The 23,734-nt window shown below is 43.8% G+C and overlaps 1 protein-coding gene across 3 annotated transcripts in view; it reads right to left on the reverse strand.

The window, feature by feature from the left end:
- Positions 1 to 23,734, reverse strand: part of NEDD4L (NEDD4 like E3 ubiquitin protein ligase) — a 202,659-nt gene that overhangs the window by 151,578 nt on the left and 27,347 nt on the right. For all 3 annotated transcript variants that reach the window (XM_072858758.1, XM_072858755.1, XM_072858759.1), the window contains exon 2: positions 8,540 to 8,613. In XM_072858758.1, coding sequence (XP_072714859.1) covers positions 8,540 to 8,613 — 74 coding nt within the window. The remainder of the gene's footprint in view (positions 1 to 8,539; positions 8,614 to 23,734) is intronic.

Below are 23,734 nucleotides of genomic sequence, written 5' to 3' on the forward strand. Positions count from 1 at the left end.
TGTGTATCTGTACACAGAAACTTTTCTACTGAGCAATTAGCTGACGAAAATTATTTTTCACTATGCCATTATAAACTTCAGGAAGTATTACGGAGTCTTCTTACTCATCAGCCAGACCTCATACTCGAATAAGCAGTATTTCTCCATTTGATATACTGATATCTAATATACATACTGATATACATACCCAGTGCATCCTGAAGAACATAATAGGTATAAATGGATAAAACCCTGCTGATAAACACGAAAGCCTGATTTCCTCGAGTTCCATCGAAGTGCCAGCTCGTGGTAACAGCTGAGGAAATTCTCTGGTGCCCTCTGCTGCCAGCACCCCCAGTGAGCTGGCACGGCACCCGAGCCACCACACACCCACCCTGTGGGAAGCCTCCCTCCAGAAAACTAGAGCTGCTGCGCCGAGGTAGTGAAGGGACTGGCACACCTTATGCCCACGCTTGGCAGCCTCCTACTCCTTCACGCCACTCGCCTGTAGGAGGCAAAATCAACATTATGGTTTCATAAATAAAAATATCTTATCCAGCTTATTTCTCCTGAGCAGGCTCTAATCTCTTCTGATAACATCACTCCCTACGACCCACTAGTCACACATTTCAGACAAGTCTTTGTTTAGCTGTCCCTTCAAATGCTTTCTTGAAGTAGAGCCCAAAACATTTCCTGTGACCATAGTCCAAGATTACGCGCCTGGAGCTCCTGGCTCGCTCTGCATCGCCCACTTCTCCTCTGACCTGCTCGTGGGCGCTGTCCCCTTCTGTCACGCCAGGGAGATCAGGGTGTAAACCCAGCCACCCCACGAACAGCTGCAGGTAAAGTGACAGAGCCAGGACAAACTACGGTGCAGGGATGAAAAGAGCCGCAGGAGCAGACAGACAGGGACTTGGGCTTCCCGTTACTCGCAAAAACACAGACTGCAGCGTCTTCACCTTTCTTCACCACCACCACTGGCGATGTCTTGAGGAAAACTGCTCAACAACAGTGAAGGGTCTGCCCCAGGACTACCTGATACCACAATTATTTGAGCATATATCTTGCAAATCTCTCAGGAGATGCTTAACAAGACAAGAAATTACAAGGGGACTTACCGAACAGTAGGAGCGAGAAGGAAGGAGAGAGCTCCAGCTCTTGCCCTCACTGAGGTTTTATACTGCATATACTGAGGATGTACTACCACCGACAACTACTACTTTCAGAAAACAACCACCTCTGCCTACGTTTGGTCCATTTCTCCTCCTTTCTGGGCAGGCAGGCAAGCACACCTGCTTTAGACATAACACTGAATGAGTTCATTTCGACATTTACCCAAGGCTGCTCTGACCGCCTTGTAGTTCTTATTTAAGCAGACTAATTTAACAGGTAAAGCACAAGCTGCGTGTGCTAGCTGAAGTTAGGTAGTGCAGATGCTACCTTGTCAAAGATACCGCTTTCTTCAGGACATCCTCACCATCCAGTGTTTTACTGTCAGCCTCCGAACTTTTCCACTCCTTTGCCTTCCAAAGCACAGCTTGGTTTAGATTTAATGAAGCTCTCAATTGGCTTCTTTCCCTTTCCCCTACTCTGTAAATAACATGTTCATTTCTACTATACTAGAAAAACTTCCATTTTTCCACTGCAAATCGAGCTGTCATTTAGAATATATTGCCAGCAAACTTCCCCCCTCCAATGCAACAGTGTAACTAACAGCCATGTGTTGAATCGTTCACCATTTTAAAAAAAGACAGTGGTGACAGAAACTCATCGTGGTTTCATCCCAATGCCTACGAGAGCACTCATTCAAGTTCACAAAAATAAAAAGTCTTATTTGATTCTTATTTTTGTTAAAGTACCATATCACATCAAGATTTTCTAGTGAAATTCAACTTGGACTGCCCGGTGCTCCGTCGAAACATAGCAAGTGCATGGAAAATGAGAACATTACGTAGTTACGGTGTGCTCAAAGCAGAGGTAGGGAGCAAGCGTACTGCTCTCTGGGTAAGACTAAACACTTCTACTGATCAACGGCATGGCAGAGAACTCAAAAAGTGGAAGGTTTGTCTTGCTATGAATATTCCATTTCTCAAAGCCTTAAACCAGCAGAAAAGTGCTTTATAGTTTTTTCTTCCCCCAACTAGAAAAAGGGAGAAGAAACACCGTATGAACTCTATCCTACCTGAGCAACTGCCATCCAGCCCAGTGGCTTTGTTGAATTCGGTCGTCTGCGAGGTTTGCAGCACAGAACTCTCTGGCTTTGCTCCACCTCCAGGAGCTCCCCGGGACGGGATATATGCAGTATTTTCACTCTGGCATATATGCCATTTTGCACTACTGAAGCATTTCTCCAAAAACTACTTCTATGGATCTAGCTAATGTAACATTTTACTGGGTAAGATTTTTGACTAATGGCTGTCGTCAAAATCCATTTTGTTAGGCCCACCACAAAAAATAATTTAAGAGTTTGAGTTTTATCTGGTTTTACGTACAGTAAATAATTTTAAAGGAAAGAGAAGTCCTGGATAAAACCCCTTCCCTGCTGGGCTGCGTGTTAAGGAACGGCAGAGGGAGCGATCCTGCTCCTGCAGACAGCGCTGGTGAGGCACTGCAGAGGCAGCTTGTTATGAGTCAGGTTGTTTTACAAAATTGTTTGGTTAATTTTTGAGACACTCGCTTCAATTAATCTGTCTGTGCTTGACAAGGAGATACCAGTACAAGAAGGAGAACAGGCTGTTTTTAGAACCCAGTTCCAAGGTAGCACACTCGCAGGGGGGTGGTTCCAGGGGTACAGCTGTCACCAGAATTTTTCCATTAGTAAAACAGGATATACCATAACTCGCATTAGACTAGAAACAGTGATAGTGGACTTAAAAGAATAGCTAAAAGGTAAACATTTGCTGTCTTTGTCATCTACAAGGCATATTCACAGTTGCACATGCTCTCCTTCCGTTGCCAATCCACAGTAACAGAATACATACGAATTAAAGAATTCAGCCGCGCTTCAAGTAGCCTTGTTCTCAACAGGGGTACACAGTATGATTTAAAATACCACCAGAAGCCTGGAGCCTGCACAACCTAGCACTAGCACCACGACCGCTGAATCACCGACCTTGGACGCAGGAAGTCAGGGCAGAAGAGAGACTTGCCTCTTGGCTGCAGGCTTTTCAGGAAAAGGTAAAAGCGGTAAACCCAGAGGCAACCCATAATAAGCTACCATGTCATTAGAAGCATAGCTTCCTGTTAATGAAAAACATCCGTAATTTTAACTGAGAAGCACTTTACCTTTTCCAACTTCCAGACAGCCCCAATTTCCGCTTCACAATTTTGAAGGCAAAAGCAGCAACTGAGAAATTCCATCAGATACCTCCATTTACAGTATATACACAATCCTTCCTTTCTTTCCACAACGGTTAGTTTAAGTAAGAACATCCACACCATAGTGTCTTATTTCACATGACCAGTAACAAACAGAAGACATTTTCTTCTCGTTTATACATGTGCATTCACCTTTATTACCTATGAGTGCACTTGTGTGTATATGCAGAAACTGTATTTATAGGAATTGTGTCACCACTGTGCCAAATAACCCAACAGCCAACCCAGTGCTACCTTCAGAAGTGCTCTATTTACTTATTTATATTATTTTTAAAAGGGGAAAAAAACCAATCAAAGACCCAAGTCTACACTGGACGTACCTTCAGGGAAAGATATAAACCTGTCCGCTGAAGCAGACCATGCTTAGCAAACAGACCAAGTCACTAGGGAAGCACTTCTACTGAGATTTCAGTAATACGGAAAGATATTCGGGAGAGGAAATTTCATTTTATATTCCAAGGTTCTCTAGGCAGTAGCTGCATTTGCGTGCAGTGACTTGCACAGTGCAGCCCCAGTCATGATGATATTCATAGCATCATTCCTAATATGTGAGTAAAAACAAAATAGTACTAAATAATAATTGTTCAGTATGTTGCATAACTAAGATTAATTACATTATAATTTGCACTAATTACATACAAGAATACAAATACTAGCTGAATTCATGAAGACATTACATTTAAGAAGTTGAGAGGGAATCAAAAGGAAATAAATGTAAAATAATGATGTATATAATACAGTATATGTCAGGTGGTAAATATACGTGCCAATGCACTAGACAGCACCAAGACTGTGATGAGTCCTTCAGAGTTAAGCATGCAAAGCCAATACTAAATTCACAGAATTCCAGTTCGCAGTATCTATTAGTCATCAGTATATATCAACGGCTTGTAATTTTACAGGGCAAAACATAAAACGAGTTATAAAAAAACACTTATATCTACCCCGACTAGCCGCTTAACATCCACCTCAACTAAAACTACGCAGATGAAATTCATCACGTTTAACCAGCACCTCGGGTTGCTCACAGTTACTATTTCATTCTGCATTCTAGTATACTTTGTGTCACTGTAATCATAACTCTATACATTTCGGAACTCTTCTGTATCATTAGTTACTATCGAAATGATTTCATAAGCCAAAAAGAACTTCAAAAAAGCAAAATCAAAAGCGTTGAGTCTTTATTGTTACAGTCTTCAGAAGAAAAATACTAGTTTCTCTAGTGCTCTACACCGCTAAGAGACTTTCCTTGGATTTAATCAGGCAAGAAACAGCTTTCAGACTCTGCAAGCCTACAGGCTGTGTTTCATAATGGTAAAGTTGATTAAAAACATAAGGAAAACCCACTGAGATGCAAAACACAAGGTATGACTTGTAGTTAATCTTTCACAGTTACATGGTAACTTACTCCTCTGCCCCAGCATTAAGCCCTGCATGACTCTACCACAAAGAGGCACGCCAGCTACTGGGGCCGTAACTTTGCAATTCTAACATGTTTTCAAACTACTTTAGCTTAACTCATTCTAAAGTGTGTAACTACCTAAAATATTTAGCAGTCACTTGACCTTCTTTCTCCCAAAAAGGACATTACAGAGATCAGGAATTTGTCCTCAACACTTGATTGAATTTCTGAAAAGAGACAAAAAACCGCACTTATTTGTCCACAATCCAGAAGCGCCGGTTAGGAACGACATGCAGAAATGCTAATGTTTCATAGCGTGCGGGATACCACCAGTGCGTTAAAATCCTCAGACCGTGCTGTTGTGCCTTTGGGTGCTGCCGGCTTCTTTGCTCATTTGCTCAACACACAACACAACCCCATAAGTCAGCCCTGTCCAAACCCTGCCTTTTGGGGCAGGCAGTCTGCAAATAAGAACAGGAACGAGGGAAGCAGGAAGATTTAAGAGGAGACCAGCTGCTGCGAGAGACACCTTCTGTCACAGGTTTGGAGAGGATGTTCAGGAGGGAAAGCACAGAATTCAGCTGTTCCTCCTTCCCTCGGCCGCGCTACTCATCCCCCGGGGGTGTTCTGCACCTACCAAGAAGGTCCTCAGCACGGCCCACTTGGTATTCTCACCCTCTGCCACGTCTGCTGACAACGGTCTCGGTTACCACGCACCGCCTAGCAGCCAGCACCCCCTGCGTTTGCAGATTCAGATTATTTATTTTCACATCAGATATTAGCCTGTGGCTGTGTGCTAAAAGTGACACCGTAACAAAAATCAACTTGAGAGAGATTTGTGACCTCATGGAAATTATTTATGGGAGAGGGAAACAACGGAGTGTCAGACTCTACATCCACACGAAGAGACGAAAATACGCATAGACAGGATTAGCTTTTGCTATTTTTTAGGGATCCTGAACAGACACCGCACAGTAAAAAACTATGTGTAGAGTTCTAACGCCCGTAAATTTCCCTTATCCTCTTGCTTAGGTCAAACATTACATGTTTCTCCTCCATCGCCCCACATGAGAATTTAATCACCTACCCCATACTGATCCTCAACAGAGCTGTTAACAGGATAGTTATTACAGAACGCACTCTCAACAGCTGTGTTGGAATGATACTACCTGTAGCAACTTAAATCATACTTAAGATTCAAGCAGCATGAAATGTTAGTATCTCAGCAAGGTAGGCAAGGCCCCTAAAACAAACAGAAAAATTAAATTGGAGATTTAGCTAAAAAAGAAAACTTTCCGAAAGCTTGCCAACGCAGCAATACAAGCATTTCACTAAGTTTATAATATATGATGCTGTTAGTCTCAACTTTTTCTAAAGAACTGTTTAAAACAAAGTTAAAAACATAAGTTGGGAATATGTTTTTAACTCTCTGGTTTTATGGAAATCCTACTGATTTGAGACCAATTTACTTAAATATTTAAGGGCCACATCAATAGAACTCAGTTCAAATTTAACTTAGTTTTAACTTTATGCATTTTGAAAGATAAAAGGTATTTTTACAATTTATCGATTCCTAAGCAAATTTTAGGAGTTCTTTTGAACACGGCATCTTAAATATTTACAAAAGTTCTATGAGAAGTATGGCTGAAGGAGATACTACAATGCCAGAGATTCAGCTGTAAAGTTTCCAATGTATCCTTTAACGAATCAAATGAACACTAAAAAGATTCCCCCGCTCCTCTCAGATTACTTCTGTGAATTTGCCACAGCACTTCAATATCTTAAAGTTCCTCTTAATGAGCAGATTCAACATTCCGACCACCAGCTTTGCTTTTTTCAAAAGAAGTGGTAAAATTTAAAGCTCTGGGAATAATGCAGAAACAAAATCCAGCCAGTTAGATACATCAAGTAAACCAAAGAGCTGTAATCTTATGAAAAGGCCAAATTAAATGAGATCTAGAAAAAGCAAAGTTAGCATGTAAGTATGGCAATTCCAGGCTTAGTGTTTGCAATAGAAATCTTGTTTTCTCTGTGCCTTAGTCCCATCTCTTCTCTACAATTTGCTCCTCCTCTCTTTTATTTTGGTACTGCAGCATCTCAACGCCAACAGCAGGAGTCCGTGAGGTAGATGCTAAGGTTGTGAGCAAGCAGTAGTACTCCTATAGTGCGACCCAGCGACACTATTAACAGTACTACCTTGGGTCTCCTCAGCAAGCACTACGTGTCCGACTACATCTACACATGAGCCGCTTCTTTTGTCGCTTACGGTCAGCATCAAAAGCTGTTCTTCAAAATAGCAAATTTGGGGAAAGAAAATAAAAAAGCTTTGTCTTACCATATACTGCACACAGCTACCAAAGGAACGTTTGTTGCAAATTTCACCAAAAAAAATTAAAGTTGATTAAACTTTTAATTGCTGCTTTCATGTAGTTTCAAGCTAGATACACAAGCTAATGAAGAATTTGTAAGCACCATTAAAGAAATACAGGAAAATCCACAGGGAGGCTCATTTATACATTAAGAAATTAGTCATTTCAATAACAGCTAAATCGGATACCACTAATTTCAAACTGATAAAAAACTCCTAAGTAGATTGGAGCATTTGCAGTAAAGAATTTCCTCATACTTAGGCTTGAGATAGCAAGAACATCAAACCTGAATTAACCTTTGGAAAAAAATTACTGTTTTCCATTCGTTTTGGCTTCAGAACCAGCTTCTCCCCCATTTACTACCTGATTTGATTCTTCAAGTCATTGCACAGCAAGCCTAGACTTGGAGAAAAGCTATTCCTACACCTGTGACTAATTCTTTCAAAACAAAAAACTTGAGAACATCCAAAGTGACTCTATCTGAATCTTTCCATTAGACCGTTTAAAATCAGCTTTCTTGCTTGACAATTGTTATTTTGGCCAAAGACCAGTGCAAACTATGGTCTGTTCGCCCTGGCTTTTGATACGCAGATGAACAGGGAAGCGATCATACGAAGACTGCCTTAGGCACTCCAAAAACTTCTCTTTTCCCTCTCAAGTCCCCAGTTTAAAACTCAAGGTGGTTCAAGGCTCAACTGGAATTAAAACCTAGACTTGCCATAGCCTAAAACAAAAGCACTAAGTCAGCACAGTTCACTGAACTCTCTTCTACATTAGTACTTACTGCTAGCCTTCTCGTGGCATAGGCCAAAGAGAAGAAAATGCTTTTATTGCCTTTCTCTCTAAAAGGTGGACTCAATGATCCTTATGGGTCCCTTCCAACTTGAGATATTCCACGATTGTAAGGTACCATCCTTAGGAACTGCAACAGTGGCACCGGGATACGTCCAAGACCAAGAAAATTCATAGTCTGGCTACCGAGTCAGACCTCGACACCTGGCATCTGAGAGACTGGTACTGAAAGCCAGCAGGGAAAGTAGAGCTTCCTCGAAACAAGACAGAGGGTCCTGCTGGCTTTTGGTCTTTCCTGCATTATGTGGGGCATATGGGGAGATAGCTGGGAGTCATTTTAAGTATTGCCAAACACTGCCAAAGTTGGAGCTGCTCCTCACACGCGCAGAGCTAAGGCAGACAGGGAACTCGGGAACAGCTTCCTGTGGTGGGAGAGGGCACGAACACCCACTGCTGTGATTAACGGCTTTCTTGCCAACACACAGCCCCTAATTTGCATTGGTTGTAATCAAGTCATAGGATCTCTCATCACATTTATGAACAATCAATTATAAAGTGTCCTTGCTCTGCTAAGTTTATTCTGTTTAAACACATAAAATAGTCAAGGCAGAACACCTACCTGGCTCCGAAGATGTCTTTTTTCGCTAGATCAATGCCAGAAACCACCTTTACCCTGAGGATACGAGACTCCTCCTGTTAATAAAAAAGAGAACAGGTTTAATGTTTATTCAGTAATTCATTTTGAAGACCAACAGTTCACAAGAGGTTAAGCTGTGAATGAACTCTCAGCCTTTAGATAGCAGAAGCCTTTCCTAAGTAGGATTTTGAAAAGAAAAACCTCTTGGAAGGAGGCATACGCTTTATCTGCTAAAGAATAACCCGAACCCAAACATGAAGAGCATCCAACTCCAGTCAGAGCTGTTAAGAGTTAAATAAAAGCAGAATAAGAGTAGATAACAGTAATAACACCATAGTAATAATAATGTCACAATAATAGTAATAAAAGTAGAAGACAATTTGCCGAGCAGGGCCATTTCAAATGCTAAATGATCCATACTGCACAGAAATTCAATCATTCATTCTAAAGCTGTCTCTTCAAACACATGGGAAAATATTCATAACATTTTTGTCCAATAATGCTAATACCTCTTGGTCAGAGAGCTGTCTGTGGTTTAAAAAAAGGGTGTAAGATTGAAAATAAATCCTTAAAATTACGTTGTTTAAACCTGTCTCACCGCCTTGGTATATATATACAGAGCTCAAAAACAACTTTCAATGACACATGGCAATTTCTGAAGATGCATATTACTAGGACATCAACCTGATGCTCAGTTTATCACTTCATTACGTTGAGCTCCTGAGGAACATTGGTATTAATGGTATTTTTTACTTTATTTTTTTTCACCCTGTTTGACCAGCTGATTTTTGCTACACAGAGAGGCCACCAAAATGAAATCTGGAAAGGATCCTACAGAAACAGGTTCTGCAGTCACCCCTATCAGTTATACCTTCTTCTCCTCTGATAAGCCTGCCAGAACTGCAAGATACAAGATTCAATTACGGTAATTTGAGACTCATTCCCTGAAGCTTGTTCAGAAAACAATAATATTTTCCCACAGGTTTATCCTGGCACAACCATACTACACCTACTCTATTTGCTTTAGATAGCTAAAAGCCAGACAGATTTGTCAGCTGTATCTGAGATTTTTGAGATTATTAGGAAGGTCAGAAACACCCCACAAGCAAACCCGTACCTGTCCACCCTAATCCCATTCCTCTGGAAGGAGTCCGATCACTTCAGAGAAAGAAAAACAAGTGTCTCATTGAACCTGTTTGCAGGGCGAGTTTCATCCTGACACACATCCTGCCGTAGTAACTGTGCTGCATTAAAACAGAAGCTGGAGGATTTCAATCCTTTCTGAAAGTTTGTTTGTTGGTATTCTTTCCAGCAGCACTTAACGCTGTCCAAAGTAGTTTCTAATTAAGAAAACAGGATTCCTCCCTAAAAGAGCCTAAAGCTTACCAGAGAGGTGAACAGAACAGTATGTGAAAAAGAACAATTCAATGGTGTTACATTAGTGGGTATTGAATTTTTTTTTTCATATGTTAACTTTTTTCAATCCATTAATGTCAATACAACACGCCTGGTCACCTAGAGCGGTTTTAATAGACAAAAGGCAACAAACTTGCCAATTGTGATCAAGAAAATTCCTTCATTAAGAGAAGACAGCATAGAAAAGAAAAAAGTCGGAAATGGAGACTATTCTGACCTTACTGAAGGAGAACCGGAGGACAAGAAGTTGTAATACTAAGTAGAGAGGGACGGAAAGAGGGATTTCAGACAGTTGCTATATTATCAGCGCTACTCAGATTTCCTCCCACAAAGTCCAACATCAACTGTGCTAGAGTGGCACCTTATTTCTGCACTAAAATCCTCTCTGCGTATTAACAGAATTAAAAAAAAAAATAAATCACAGAGCAGGAAGTCCAACCACTGGAAGATCCCTCATTCGGGTTCTGCAAGACACAAAAGATGATGCTCCAGACTACCTAAATAGAGATTCTCAAAAACATACTTGAAGTTTCACTTCATACTTTAAGTACACCAGAAGACAGACCCTGTTCCCTCCCTGCACACAGGCGCTCAGCCTCTGCCAAGTACTCCATTTTACCAAGCAGAAACAGTGCTTTTGCAAACGTTTGTTCAAATTTTCATATGCATGAAATATATGTGATATTTTACAAAATAATTAAAACACCTCAATTAGTAACAAGGCCTCACCTATTACCCTCAGAAGTTTTCCCTCAGTCAGTAAGATACTTACTTTGATAACACCTATCGTATACAAGGAGCAAGGTGAATTTTGGATGATGCAAAATTCTTCTGCAGAACATGACCCTTAAGATATAGTACTCCGAACCATAGGAGTAGCTGTTCAGACAGCTTGTCTGTGACGTAATTCTTTTGCAGCGCACTGAACTTTTCTTACCTGTATCATTTTGTCTAAAAGCATTCACAAAAGCAGCATAACAACACAGGTGCATTCATGTGCACACATGCATAAAAAGCATAATAAAAGAATATTCCAGCTCGCGTGACTACGCAAAACCTCCAATGACACAGACGAAGCGTTCCCAAACTAAGGTTGCTCAAGGAACACCACAGGTAGCAGTGGAACCAGAGCAGCTCCCAGCTTCTCAGGCTGCGCGTGGGCTGACACCTCAAATTGGTATTCCTCGTCTCCACTGCCTTAGCTGGGAATGCTGCTGGGGGGAACAGCAAGACTGAAGGGCAGAAAAAAAATAAGTTTTTCATATTTTTATGCTTGCTCCTTGTGTCCCAGTTTCTTCATTTCTCTCCATGTATGCTGTGTCTAGGTAAAGCAAGGAGTTAAATTTTCACAGCAATAGAGAGGTAATCTCACCTCATTGTCCACCAAAAAAATCAGATAAAGGCTTGCTTGGCTAGGCACAGCGAGTGACTTTAAACACAGAGCATCAATTACCTGGCACAGGTTTCCACCCACCCTTCTCTGAAAAGACTGGACAAGAAAAGAAAATTAGGATTTCAGTTTGTTTTTCTTGTAAACCCAGCGCACAATGACAGAGAGTAGCCAAGACAAGCTCACTAAACGTGGAAATATTCTGAGTGAGAAGACCCAGGATCCAAACCCCAAATAAAGTGATCCCTTTGCAGCTTTGAGCCTGAGCTAATCTTTAGCTAAGCAGCACTTAACACTTGTTGAGATTAAGAACATGTTTACACATACATTTCTTTCAGTGGAAAGTGCCAGCTTAAATGGCTCTCCCCTCCAGTTTATTCCATTCCCACGTTGTTTTTTCTGAACCTAGGTCAACCACTTGAGCCAGTCGAGCCCACAACCGGCATGCCAACAAAACTGAAGATAAGGGAGGAAGAAATGGACAGCCAGAGATGAAGGGTAGATGGAGGGAGCTACTTAAAAGCCAGTACTGCTATGCAAAGATACAGATAAAAGATAAGAGGATGAGAAGAAACTGCCTCAAGTTGCGCCAGGGGAGGTTTAGACTAGATGTTAGGAAAAATGTCTTCACCAAAAGGGTTGTCAAGCCCTGTAACAGGCTGCCCAGGGAAGCGGCGGAGTCACCATCCCTGGGGGTATTTAAAAGACGTGTAGATGTGGTGCTTAGGGACTTGGTTTAATGGTGGACTTGGCAGTGCTGGGTTAACGGTTGACTTCATGGTCTTAAAGGTCTTTTCCAACCTAAATAATTCTGTGATTCTGTGATATATGTGGCACCAAGACCAGAAATTCGAGGCTTCAGTCTACAACACTCAATAATATTCAGCTGAGCTTAGAAAATGCTGACTTGCCTTTTATTTTTAGTCCAAATACCTAGATTTCCAGGATGGGGAAGTCCTTATGTACAAGCATGGAGAATGTCTTCACTGAGTTCTGTGTCATCTGGACACACCCTCCGGATTAAATAATAATAAAAAAAGCCAAAGGCTTAACCATCACTCCAGAATTAGCTAACTAGAAAACAAGACCGCTTGCCAGTAAAGCTAACACCTCTTGTAAGCCTTGGGCTCATTGCTCATGCCTTGGGCATTGCTCATGCCCTGCACAGTGGGACTGATGCCTCTGAAAGTGTAAAACCTGAGTCAGTAACCCAGCACAGCCAAGTCCAGTGCCACCTACAAGTACCTGCGTGTATGCTCACCAGCACCCAATCTGATACATCCTGCAAAGACCGAGCTGACTGTATTTAGTAGGCAGGAAAACCCCAGACACAAGTAGAGAATGGGATGAGGAAACAAATTTGGAGGATTAAGGAGAAGTGATATGTTGTGGAGCTATGGTTCTTGGTGGGATCCTGTGCACTGGAGACAGGGTGTGCAGTGAGGTTGAAGGTTACGGCTGGAGGGACATACGGCTGGAGTTCCAGGTTGCAAAATGTGTAAAGGAACAAGACCACGCAGAGCAGGTTAACAAGGCTGATCAGAAGAGAGACATTCACAAGCACAGCTCTGCGGAGACTTGGATCAGGGAACTAGACATACAAACCACAGAAGCAAAGCTCCCTAGGGAGGCATCCCCACACGCTTTTACACGCGCTCAGTGCACTGACCGGAGTCTGACCGAACCGGCCACCAGAAGTGGGAAACGAGGGCCTGCTTCAACACCACCACAGCTGAACCACAATGCATACTCTTCCTCAAGCATCAGAGACAAAGTGGAAAGGGATGCTGGAGAGGTCCCTGACCAGAGCAAGATTACTTTTTTCATTGGACTTAAAGGTACTTGCTTAATTAGCCCGTGCATATCTTACAACTGAAACATGCCACATGACAATACTGAGTTCTTTACAGACAAATAGCTTTAGGTACCACATGAATTGACATGCCGCTGAGCAGAAAGGCAACCTTAAACTGTCTAGACAACAACCTGATAGACACCAATCCAGTAGAGCACAATTTATTGGCAGTTAAATATCTTGACTGAAAGACTTTCATGAGGAATCAATCATGTAACGCATTCTCACAGAGCAGTTTTCCCAACACAAATGAACTTCCATTTTCTGGCAACTCGATCTAACATCCCTCTGAGTCAGTAAAAAGGGAGAAGAGGCAATCACTCACCACCTACCAAGGTGGTCAGGCTCAAGGACACAATCTTGGGATACTCCCTCCCTCCCCGCGCACCCAGAGGCCAGCCCCTACCCGCAGTCGCTCAACACCCCGCCCCATCCTGCCCCTAGCAGCCAAGCCTTCCTCCTTGCACCACCACAGCGATCAGGAGGCAGGAACATGCAAGAGGGGTAAAGGGAAGACAAGGCTAGGAAAGCCGAGACCACCTGACAGAAACACTGTCCTTACCGGAGGAGCTCAGCTACTTAAGAAGCCACTTGCTGCTCGAGTTGCCGTTCCCAGCGCACTCTAAGGAAGAGGCAGCAGTCCACAAGAGCACTCTAGAAACAGTTCATGATCCGCAGACCCTACCGGACCACTCTACCCTACCCAAAATGAGTTAATACTTGGTGTTTCAAGGTCACTTTATTCAACTCTGCATGTTGTCACAGCTTCGCTCCATGTCAACAGGAACCAACCACTACACTGGTTGCATGGTCATACCATTTCCAACAGCATCTGCACTAAAACACAAAAGGGAATATGGGAATATTTGAAATCAACAAGATCCGTTTTCCTCTCCCCACTTCCCCAATAGCATGGATGGGAGCTTTTGACCTGGATTCCTTCCTCTTCATTTTATATTTAGTAATCACAGAGAACTGGTGCTTAGATGATTTAAATGCTATGCTGCTATTAACCACTGTCAGTATCAACTTACCTGCTGCATCCATCTTTAAATCACTTTTCGTAATCTTGCTAAGTGGGTATATAAAAGGCACTCTTCTGCTTCTCCTCAGAGTTGAAAATACATATCAAAGAGAAATACTCGTCCGGTGGCAAGATTAAACTGTATCCACCTTCTGTGCAGTTCCTGCACTGTCTGAAACAACTAGCATTAGCCACTGACAAATGGCAAACCAGCCGAGATGGACATCTAACCCTGCAATTTTTGTATTCCACTGAATTCCGTTCGTTTTGAAAAGCATATATCCTAAGCTTCTTTTTGAAATGCACTGTTTGAAAAAGAAGTGAAGCTCACCCCACAGAGGACTTTTTCTATCATTTTAAAACCTTGCCTGTAGCGTACTAAGCCTGGAAGGGGCTCCTTAACATGCCAGGTGCTGCCACTCCCTCGTCAGCTCCAGCGCTGCAGCTGAGCTACCAGCGGCTCCTGCTTCCAGAGGACAGGTTTGCTCCTCCGCACCACTGACACAAGCTCCGGCAGGGCCTGAGACCCGACACTGAAACCGCATTCCTCCTTCGATCGGTTTTTTCCAACTACAATGCAGAACACGTCTCGGAATTTAAAGCTATGTTGTTCAGAGTACTTTGACTAAAAACTTTTGCAACGCTGCTGCTAGAAATCCGAAGCTGTGCACACGTGTCACGATGGCGGTTGTTGGCTGGCTGCTAGCAGTTAAGCAGTAAAATGCTAACATTTATGAAACCTCGCTTGTCAAAGTTATTTACGCCTATTTCTGTCCTCGCCCCACTACCCTCAGCCTACCTCGCCGCTGCAGCAGGGGTGCCATAAAATGCTTGGTTACGCATTAATGTCGAGTTCCACCGCTAGCCACATTCGTACTTACTTCTGCTTTGTCCAATGATTAACATGAAGTTTATGTATTCTTGCCTCACTGAAAAATGTCAGAGGTTAAATAGTTTTCTTCTCTGCTGAAGGATAACCTTTACACAGATCGTGTTTTCTAATCTGTAATTCACATTGCCATTTTTGAAAACGTAGCTGATTTAGGTGGAACCAAGCTAGGAAACTGAAAGCCAATCATGCAGCAAAACCCGACAATGAACAGATCCCAATTCACCTCAGAAAACAGGTAAGAGAATACAGACGTGTCTACAGATTTAGGAGACCTTTGTATGTATATTTGTGTGCATGATTCACATTTTTTAATTCATTTTTAAATGAACAACGCACTTCCTCCAGGTGCTCTGAAAAGCAATTTCTAACACCTATTCAAGCATTCACATAAAGAAAATTCATTAAAAACTCCTCCTGCCCTGGGATTAATAAAATAACCTGGAGCTGGGAAGTTTAGGGAAAAGTTACGGAAACAACAGGGGAAGAACGTGGGCAAAACGCAGCGCCCTGAGCTGTGTGCTTCTTCCCACCGGTGAGGACGTCACGCCGCCCCTCAGCATTGCCCCTCCAAAGAATAACCCAGGAGAGGTAGCTTAGTCCACACCAGCTAAAGCAAAACAGACGCGCTACAAAAACCAACCTGAACAAGTTTTGGAATACACATCCATATGTTCTAAATACACCTAAGAAGAAATCCACAGCAACCCACAGTCCGGTGTAAGAAGGAAAGCTGTAGACATCAACTTCCTATAGGACAGAAAATCCCATGATACATTCAGAGTACGCATTAAGAGAACGACACTGAAATAACAATCGATAGGGGTATAAAATTAGAAGCTTGGCTTTTTTAAACAAGCAGACAAGTGTGAAAGGCACAACGTTTGGATCAATGCAAACCAATATTTGAACAGATGCCATGCAGACTGGAGAAGATTAAACATTTAACATGTTCTTCCACAACTACCTTATAAAAGGTATATAAAACCATCCGTAAGTCAAATCCCTCACGATGGCCAACTTTCCTTCCATACTTTCCGAGTCGCACAAAACCCCAGCCAGCCTTCGTCGCATCTGCCTTGGGGACGCCAGCACCAGGCAGTCGCCCGAGTAGCTGGAGCACACCCAGACGTCGTGCCGTGGTCTTCAGGCAGGCACCGAAAGCCCAACTTACCCAGCGCTGCCCGGCTGCTTCGGTGCAAGACGCCCAGGTCGACAGCAGGCCGGTGTCCCCGGGAGCGCGCCGCGAGGCACTGCCGCGGCTCAGAGCGGCCCTGGCAGCCTCAGCCGGCCAACGCGGAAGTTTCGCTGACGGAGGCAATAAATGTCCCTCACCAAGGCAACGAGGGGAAAGGACAGCAATCTAGGATTTCACCTGAAGAAAGCTTAACGTGAACCGCGGCGGGGGAGTGTTGGTTTGGTTTTGGTTCGTTTTTTTTCTTTTCTCTGTGTAGAGACATTTCTGATTTCAAACCGAGATAGGCGTCAGCGAGGTAAATTTCCACTGACTGGAAAGAGAGAAACCAGATCACACTGGAAAGTTACCTGCACGCAGAGACTCTGTGAATCCGGTTTCCTCCACTGAGCACCTCATCTCTATTTTTATTATACCTGAAAGTTTGCAAAACATAAAGAAGTAGAAAAGACAACAGATCTTTAACTCAATGTTTTGGTTGCAAAACACATCAGAATGGAAAAGACAACAGATCTTTAACCCAATGTTTTAACTGTTGGAACTTTTGTTACCCTGAATGAAAAAACCACACACGAAGCCCCTGGTGTGCTGGGCATAATAAAAACATACAGTCACCCAAACTGCTCTTTAATTCTCGCCGTTGTTGTGAAAAATCAACTAGGATTTGCAGTTTCAAAACAAAATAGAGTATTTGTCATCTACTTAAAAAAAGAGCAAAAGTGTTTTCTACAGCAAGCCTAACAACGTTAGGCTACTCCGAAGTCTTTTAGGAATTGAAAACGTGGAAGACCAGTGATACCGCAGAAGAGTCACGCTGATTCTTACTTCAGTTTGTTGGTGGATTAAACCAACCCACGTTAGGGCTGAGTGAAAAAACCCCGTACTCTAGGAAGCCACTCCACATCAACACCTCACTGGGAATACTACCAAGTCAGATCATCCTCTGTTCTGACGTACAGCCACCTACTAACATCAAACTACGCGAGGGCAATCCAAGGGGGAGAACCGAAGCGGGATGCCCTATCCGACGGCCGGCCGCCATCACCCCCGGGGCGAAGCCAGCCGCCTGCACACCGAGCAAGCGGAGGAACGCCCGCGCTGCTGCCGCCGCGCAGCCACACAGCCGCTCGGGAAGCTAGAGCCAGCGCCTCGCGCGAGCTGCTCCTGCCTCGGCAGCGGCGAGGTGAGACCAAGTGCTCATCCCTCCCCTGCCACTGCCCAGCCCCTCCGATCTCCCCTCGAGAACACCCTCGGCCCTGCCAGAAGGCAGCCGCAGGCTCCTGCCCAGCAAACTCCAGCGACCCAACACCACGGCCCCAGAAACGCTCCACTTCCCAATTAAAATCTCTGCGTGCATTTAAAGGAAAAACAACAAAACAACACAAAAGCAACCGCAGTTTGGAGGAAAGGCCATGAGCCAAGCAAGTCAGTCGATGTATTTAATAGTGCTACCGTCATTTTCTCCCACAGCACGGGCAGCTGGAGCAGGAAGAGGCTGGTTTTCTTTCTGGAGACGCAGGGAGAAGAGAGGCATCCAAAGCGAACAGCTCAACCTCTGGGGACATCGCAGCAATTTTCTGAAGGCCATAGCAACAGTACGTGATAAGTCTCAGTATAATTCTTGTGATACCTTAATAATCTCGAAATTTGTCAGTAGCAATTTTGCAAACAGTCTTTGATAAAATCTCAGTTCTGCAACGAAAACAAAAACAGGCATCAAGGGCATGAACCACATCTCCACCCTCCTCTGCAAAGTTCAGCACAGGAAAACAAACTTAGAGTAGAGGTCACCAGGTTACAACCACCTACTCATCTGGCTCAAGCATGGAAATTAAAATCTCATTTCAGGTAGCTTCACCACGAGCAACCTGGGAACCCAGCTCAGATCTTCCTCCTTTCAAGCACTGATCGCATTCCACCTTATGAAGTCTGAGACTAAAACAAATTGTGCCTTTTCTTCCCTGCAGAATTCTCAACCCTCGCTGCAGGATGCAACATCTTTAAAAAAAAGATGCACGTCTCCAGGCAGTCACCCCGGCCCGGAGACAGCACGTCTCCAGGCCCAGGCGACGACTTCCCGCACAGCACGGCAGCAAAACCCAAGACGAGCCCAAGTTCTGAGGAAACCAGAACTCTGCTGCTGAGCAAACCTGAATTCTCGTCTTCCGCGACGATGGCCTGAGTTGAGGGGGACCAGCTCTTTTTGGCACTAGAACGAGTATGTCTCCGTCAGCTCCCTGCGCTGGAGCCGGAGGCGGCGGAGCAGCTTCGGGAGCACGCTCTTTCTGCAGGTGAGTCGGAAGGGCTGGCAGAAAAGATGAGGGGTTTAAGTTCACAGGATGGTCGTATGAAGCCAAGCTCCTCAAGGGTAGCCACAGGCCATGCCAGGCTACGCTTACAAGGCTCCGATTATCCCACAAGGCTACAAAATGTACTGAATTATGTTTTACTGAATATCCTTACTAAGGCACACCAGAACCATCGCATCAACAGATTAAGCAAACACGAGTAAACAATAAAAGAACTGCAGAGATTGGAGAACTGTGGGAATCTTAATCTCATGCACAGGAAACTATTGAATGTTTTACACTAACGACTCAAGTCCTACTTCTAGGACTTGGGACCTCTAGGAAGAGGGACAATACTCATGTTTTCCTTGGCTAGACTGACACAGCTTGGGGGGAAAAACAGCAGGCAAAATTTCAGAAAGGCACGAGTTTGTCTTAGAGAGACAGTACGACGACGCTGCTCTTGCACATGGACAAAACAGCACACAAAACTGAAGCGAGCAAGCCAAAAGCACACACATCAGGAGCAGCATATGGAGACCAAAGGTTCGCGCGTATCAGCGACAGGGTTAGGAACCAGGACTCAAAACTCCCAGTCCAATGTTGAAAGCACACTATTAAGAAACAGGCTCAAATCACAGTACTGACCTCGTGAAAATCTGCTTACAAGGTATTTTTACTGCATATTTAAAAAAAAAAAAAGTGTTCCGGGTGAATTGCAATCTGTTTTTATAAAAGTCAGTTAAACTCCATGCAGTTATATACTTGAGCAATTTTAGCAAGTTGAACCAGGTCACCTGTGGTCTTTAGAAATACCTAAGAGAATGTAAAAGAACTTTAAATTAACGGACTTGCTGTACTGCGCAAGACTTTATTCTCCTTATTTAACATTTAGACCTATTTATATCACCCACTAAAGGAATTAATCTAACCCACACCCTGTTTTCTGCACAACCTAATTCACCGAACTCTCCAGCAGTCTCATGCAGGCTGTGCACAGATGTCTTCTGCATCCAGCTGTGCCAGTAAAGAAAAAAGCTCTTATCCAACAGCTTTCTTCCCGGTTTTTAACACTGCCAGAGGTTACCGTCTCCCCCCGCAGCTGACAGAAGAGACCATGACACTCAAAGTAAGCCAGGTTCGTTTCATTAGACTCACTCCCTTGGGCGGCTTCAAGCCCACGAGCGCTCAGAGCAGTGGCTGGGGAGGAGACACGGCCTCTGCCAAAGGGGCTGCGACTACTCTCTGGTTTCCCCTCGCACGCTCCCGTTCTGGGCTCTGACTCGGTGGCTACTTGGATTTCCATCTTCTTGGCTCTTCCATCGAAATACACAGGCACTGGTCTAAATACCTACTCCTGTCATTCATGCTACACGGACTACCCTGAGAAGCTTGCAATAGCAACAAGTTTGCCATAAAAAGCACAATGATCACTCATATCTGCCTAATTTAGCATTATTTTGTGGCAATCATCTCAAAGGAAAGAAAAAAACAGCGTAGCATAAGAAAGGAGGGTATGTTTGCTGAATCACCTGTATACATCATAAATTTATGGTATGGGAAATTCTCTTTCTGAAGAAAACCTCAATCTGCTTTTCTCTCGACAAGCCAAGAGAAGTATTTAATCTTTGGTGGTAGCAAAGAAACAGGAAAAGTATTTGTTACACGTTGCTATTAAAAATACAGACAAAGCTTTGACTAGGAGTTACTGGTGCGTTTGCAGAAGTCTGTGACCTGAAAGTGACTCTCCTATATGGACTTAGTTTTAAAAGGGAAAAAAAAAAAACCAACCCACACCCAACCCTGATCTTGCACCAGAGATCAGCACCAAGATCATCTGCATCCAAACTGAAAACTTACTGCAAGTTTAAACAGAAATTCATAAAGGAAAATCTGACAGGAACGTCTTTTCCTTCCCTTAGGGGACACAAACTCAGCTGGTTCACTACAAGCTCAACCTTTTATTTAAACAAATATCTAACTTTTGGGCATGCAAAAACAGCCCTTGAAGTACAAACTACTGTAAAATAAAGGAATGCTGTTTTTACATGTAGGATGATTACGTTACACTGGCCCTGACACTTGTAAAAGCTTTGCCAACCAGAGAGTGAAACAAGGCCAGCTGGTTTAATTTCAGATATCGTTATCCTCGGGTCAATGTCCGGACAGATCTATTACTTTCCAGTGCACAGAAGAGAGTAGTACTTCAAAACTTATTAGTCAAAAGAGAAACACAAAAAATCCAATTCTCCAGTGAATGCCTAACAATTTTGCCCAATAATGAAGAATGGTCTAAATTCCCAATTAAGAGCCTGAAGTAAGAAGTCACAGACTCCATCTCAAAGTTTCCTACAAACAGCAAATTAGGCTGGGGCACAAAGGGGAAGGCAGTGTTTTCAAATTTAAATACAGTAATATTACAAATGCAAGCTAGACGTGACTTGGAAACAGATAAAAACAGAATTCCCAGAAAAACAGCTTCAAAACAATTGTGGTTAGGAATCAGGCAGGTAGGAAAACATTAAGCTCAGGTACTATTTGTAGGCAATGGCATGTGCAAGGCTCCAAGGAGATATATGCTGGCTGCTGGACAAAGGGCAACTTATATTTGCATGCAGTCGAAAGCTGTTCTGAAAAAGGACAGCTCTTGCTACTGCTAGGAATGCTTACCTGGTTAGCTGTAGCTGGGATTTGTTATGCCTTGTGGTTTGCAAAAGCTTTCAGCATCACCCAGAACGGCACCAGCTCCAAAGTACTTCCTAGTAACTCTATTACCAATTGTTTAAACTGAATTTCAATATTCACAATATCATCACATCACTACTACTGCTACTGTTCCGAGAATCAAACCACACTGAAGTTCACCAGATTGGTGAACGTGGCAAGATTTATTTATTGCAAACCACCCAGGGAAAACCATGCAGTAGGAATAAGGTCTGTTCAAGCCTTCGCAAATATCGCTGCGTTTATGTCCAGAAAAAAAAATAATCTTAGCATGATTCTTTTGTAATTAGCTATTATACGTTGGAACAACTGTCTTGGGATGTACCACAACAGAAACTCCTGGTGCATCTCAGGACTATTTTAAGTAAGGCCAGCTAGAGCGAGTGTTACGAACCCTCTACTCAGGGCAGAGCCAGGGGTGCCCCGAGCAGCACTGCATGACCACAAGCCATCAGGTCCCAAGATTAACTAGAGCAAGCGTGATTTCAATACTGTTCTTTCACTTCCTATTTCCAGGTTAGGGCAGGCACACATCCATCCACCAACCGCCCGACGGCGGGTGGCACGTCTTTACGTTACAGTGCCCGTGCCTGTACCTGCAGACCAAGCGGCACCACAAAACGTGCCCGAGGAGCAGCCTGCCGTCTGCCCCGTTCCCCTGCGGGAGCAGTCCCTGGCCCACCTTTGGCTCGGGCAGCTAGCACGCTCCCAATGTCTGAGCACAGTTCGGGAAGCAGCACGGACGGGGACCATGACCAACACGGTCTGCGTGTGGCCAGCGTCCTTGGACAGCGGGGACTTGAACAGCATGCACACAGACCCTTCTGTGCCCATGGGGCCAGTGTAACGGCACGGTCTTGAATTGACTAGCATACACGCGGGCGGCGACTGCTACTTGCAATCATGGATGTACACAACAATAATCAGCTGTAAGAGGGGGGAGTTTCCTATGCATATAGGAATAAATCAATATATACAAAAATCCAAGGAATTACACACACTTCTATGTTTACGCATGGGTACCTTGTTTTCCACAACCAGCATTTTAATTATTTTTGGTATTTGACCAGACTTAAGACACATGCACTTTGTCTGCAAGACAAACATGACAACAGTTCGGTTCCCAGAAACGGGAATGTTATTTTACCATTCAAAAGAAGATCCTTAATGTGCTTATGAAATGTGTTACAATTTTGTTAGAGACTTAGAGGTGGGGTTGGTTTGGTTTGTAGGGTTTTGGGTTTGGTTTGGTGGTGGTGGCTTGTTTTTGGTTTTTTACATTCACTGGGTCTGAAGATTATGATCCTGTATTTCAACAGCTGATAAGAAAAGGCTTATATATAGTTTTCCACAGTGGAACAGCAGTATGAAAAGAGGATCTCTAAAAGATGCTCTTCCCTCACAGAGGAAATAAATCCACTTTCTGATGATCACTTGTTCCTTTTCTGGGAAAGGAGGAAGACGCTCAGCAGAATAAAACTAGAACTCACCTACATTTCTGTAAAGGCATTACAACCTTGCTACAACCAACACACACGCACCCCCAAATTCAGCAGCAGTATTAGTTTGATTAACGGTATTCTGAAATACTCGCAGGGGCAGGAGAGCTTTGACCAGAACGTGAGCTGTACCTACAGCTCAAGAGCCAGCCATGCCTGCTGAAGTAGACCAAAACATTACTGGAAGCACACCAAGCAGAGCTGCTGTATTTCTGCAGCACTCAGCAAACAGAGACCTCGTGGGACAAGGCCCCGGTTTTCTCCTTCGCGCTGCCCAACAGCGCAGCGTGCGAGTTTGCCAGCGGTGACCGAGCGCACACGGGGAGGGGAGCAGGCACCTCTGTCTGCTGGGTGCTGAGCAGACCGGCACCCGCGTCCTCATTTCAGCTGCTCATCCTGACCAGCAATTAACACCGCCGACCTAACGGAGGAGCCCTGTCCTCAGCTGTGACACCACGCAGGCTTGGGCACTCGCATCACGCACGGGCTCGTGCCGAGCAACCTTTGGACGCAGCAGTTAAACGTGGCAGGCAGATGTGTCGTGGCCTATCGGCTGGCGAGAAGTGTGCGTTTCCTGGCAGGAGGGGATTAAATGCCTTCCTTTAGACCACGGTATGAGGGCAGTTCCTCAGAAACTCATTTGCGAGTAATAACCAGTGCTGGAGATCCACACATTTCATGAAAAGTGGGACTAAAGCTCAGATTAATGTACTTCAAACATCTTCCTTAAGAGCCTCTGCCATGGTCAACAGTCAATTTTAGAAGTTCTTAAGAATGGACTATTCAACAGCTAAGCAGAAAAAGCCAACAAATGTCAGAAGAAAGCGATGCCCTTTTAACTCAGGTTATGCTCATTATCAACCTGTATTTTATTCCTGCCATTTCACACGCTTCAAA

The sequence above is a fragment of the Ciconia boyciana genome, chromosome 4, assembly GCF_034638445.1.
Source record: "Ciconia boyciana chromosome 4, ASM3463844v1, whole genome shotgun sequence".
NCBI lineage: Eukaryota > Metazoa > Chordata > Aves > Ciconiiformes > Ciconiidae > Ciconia > Ciconia boyciana.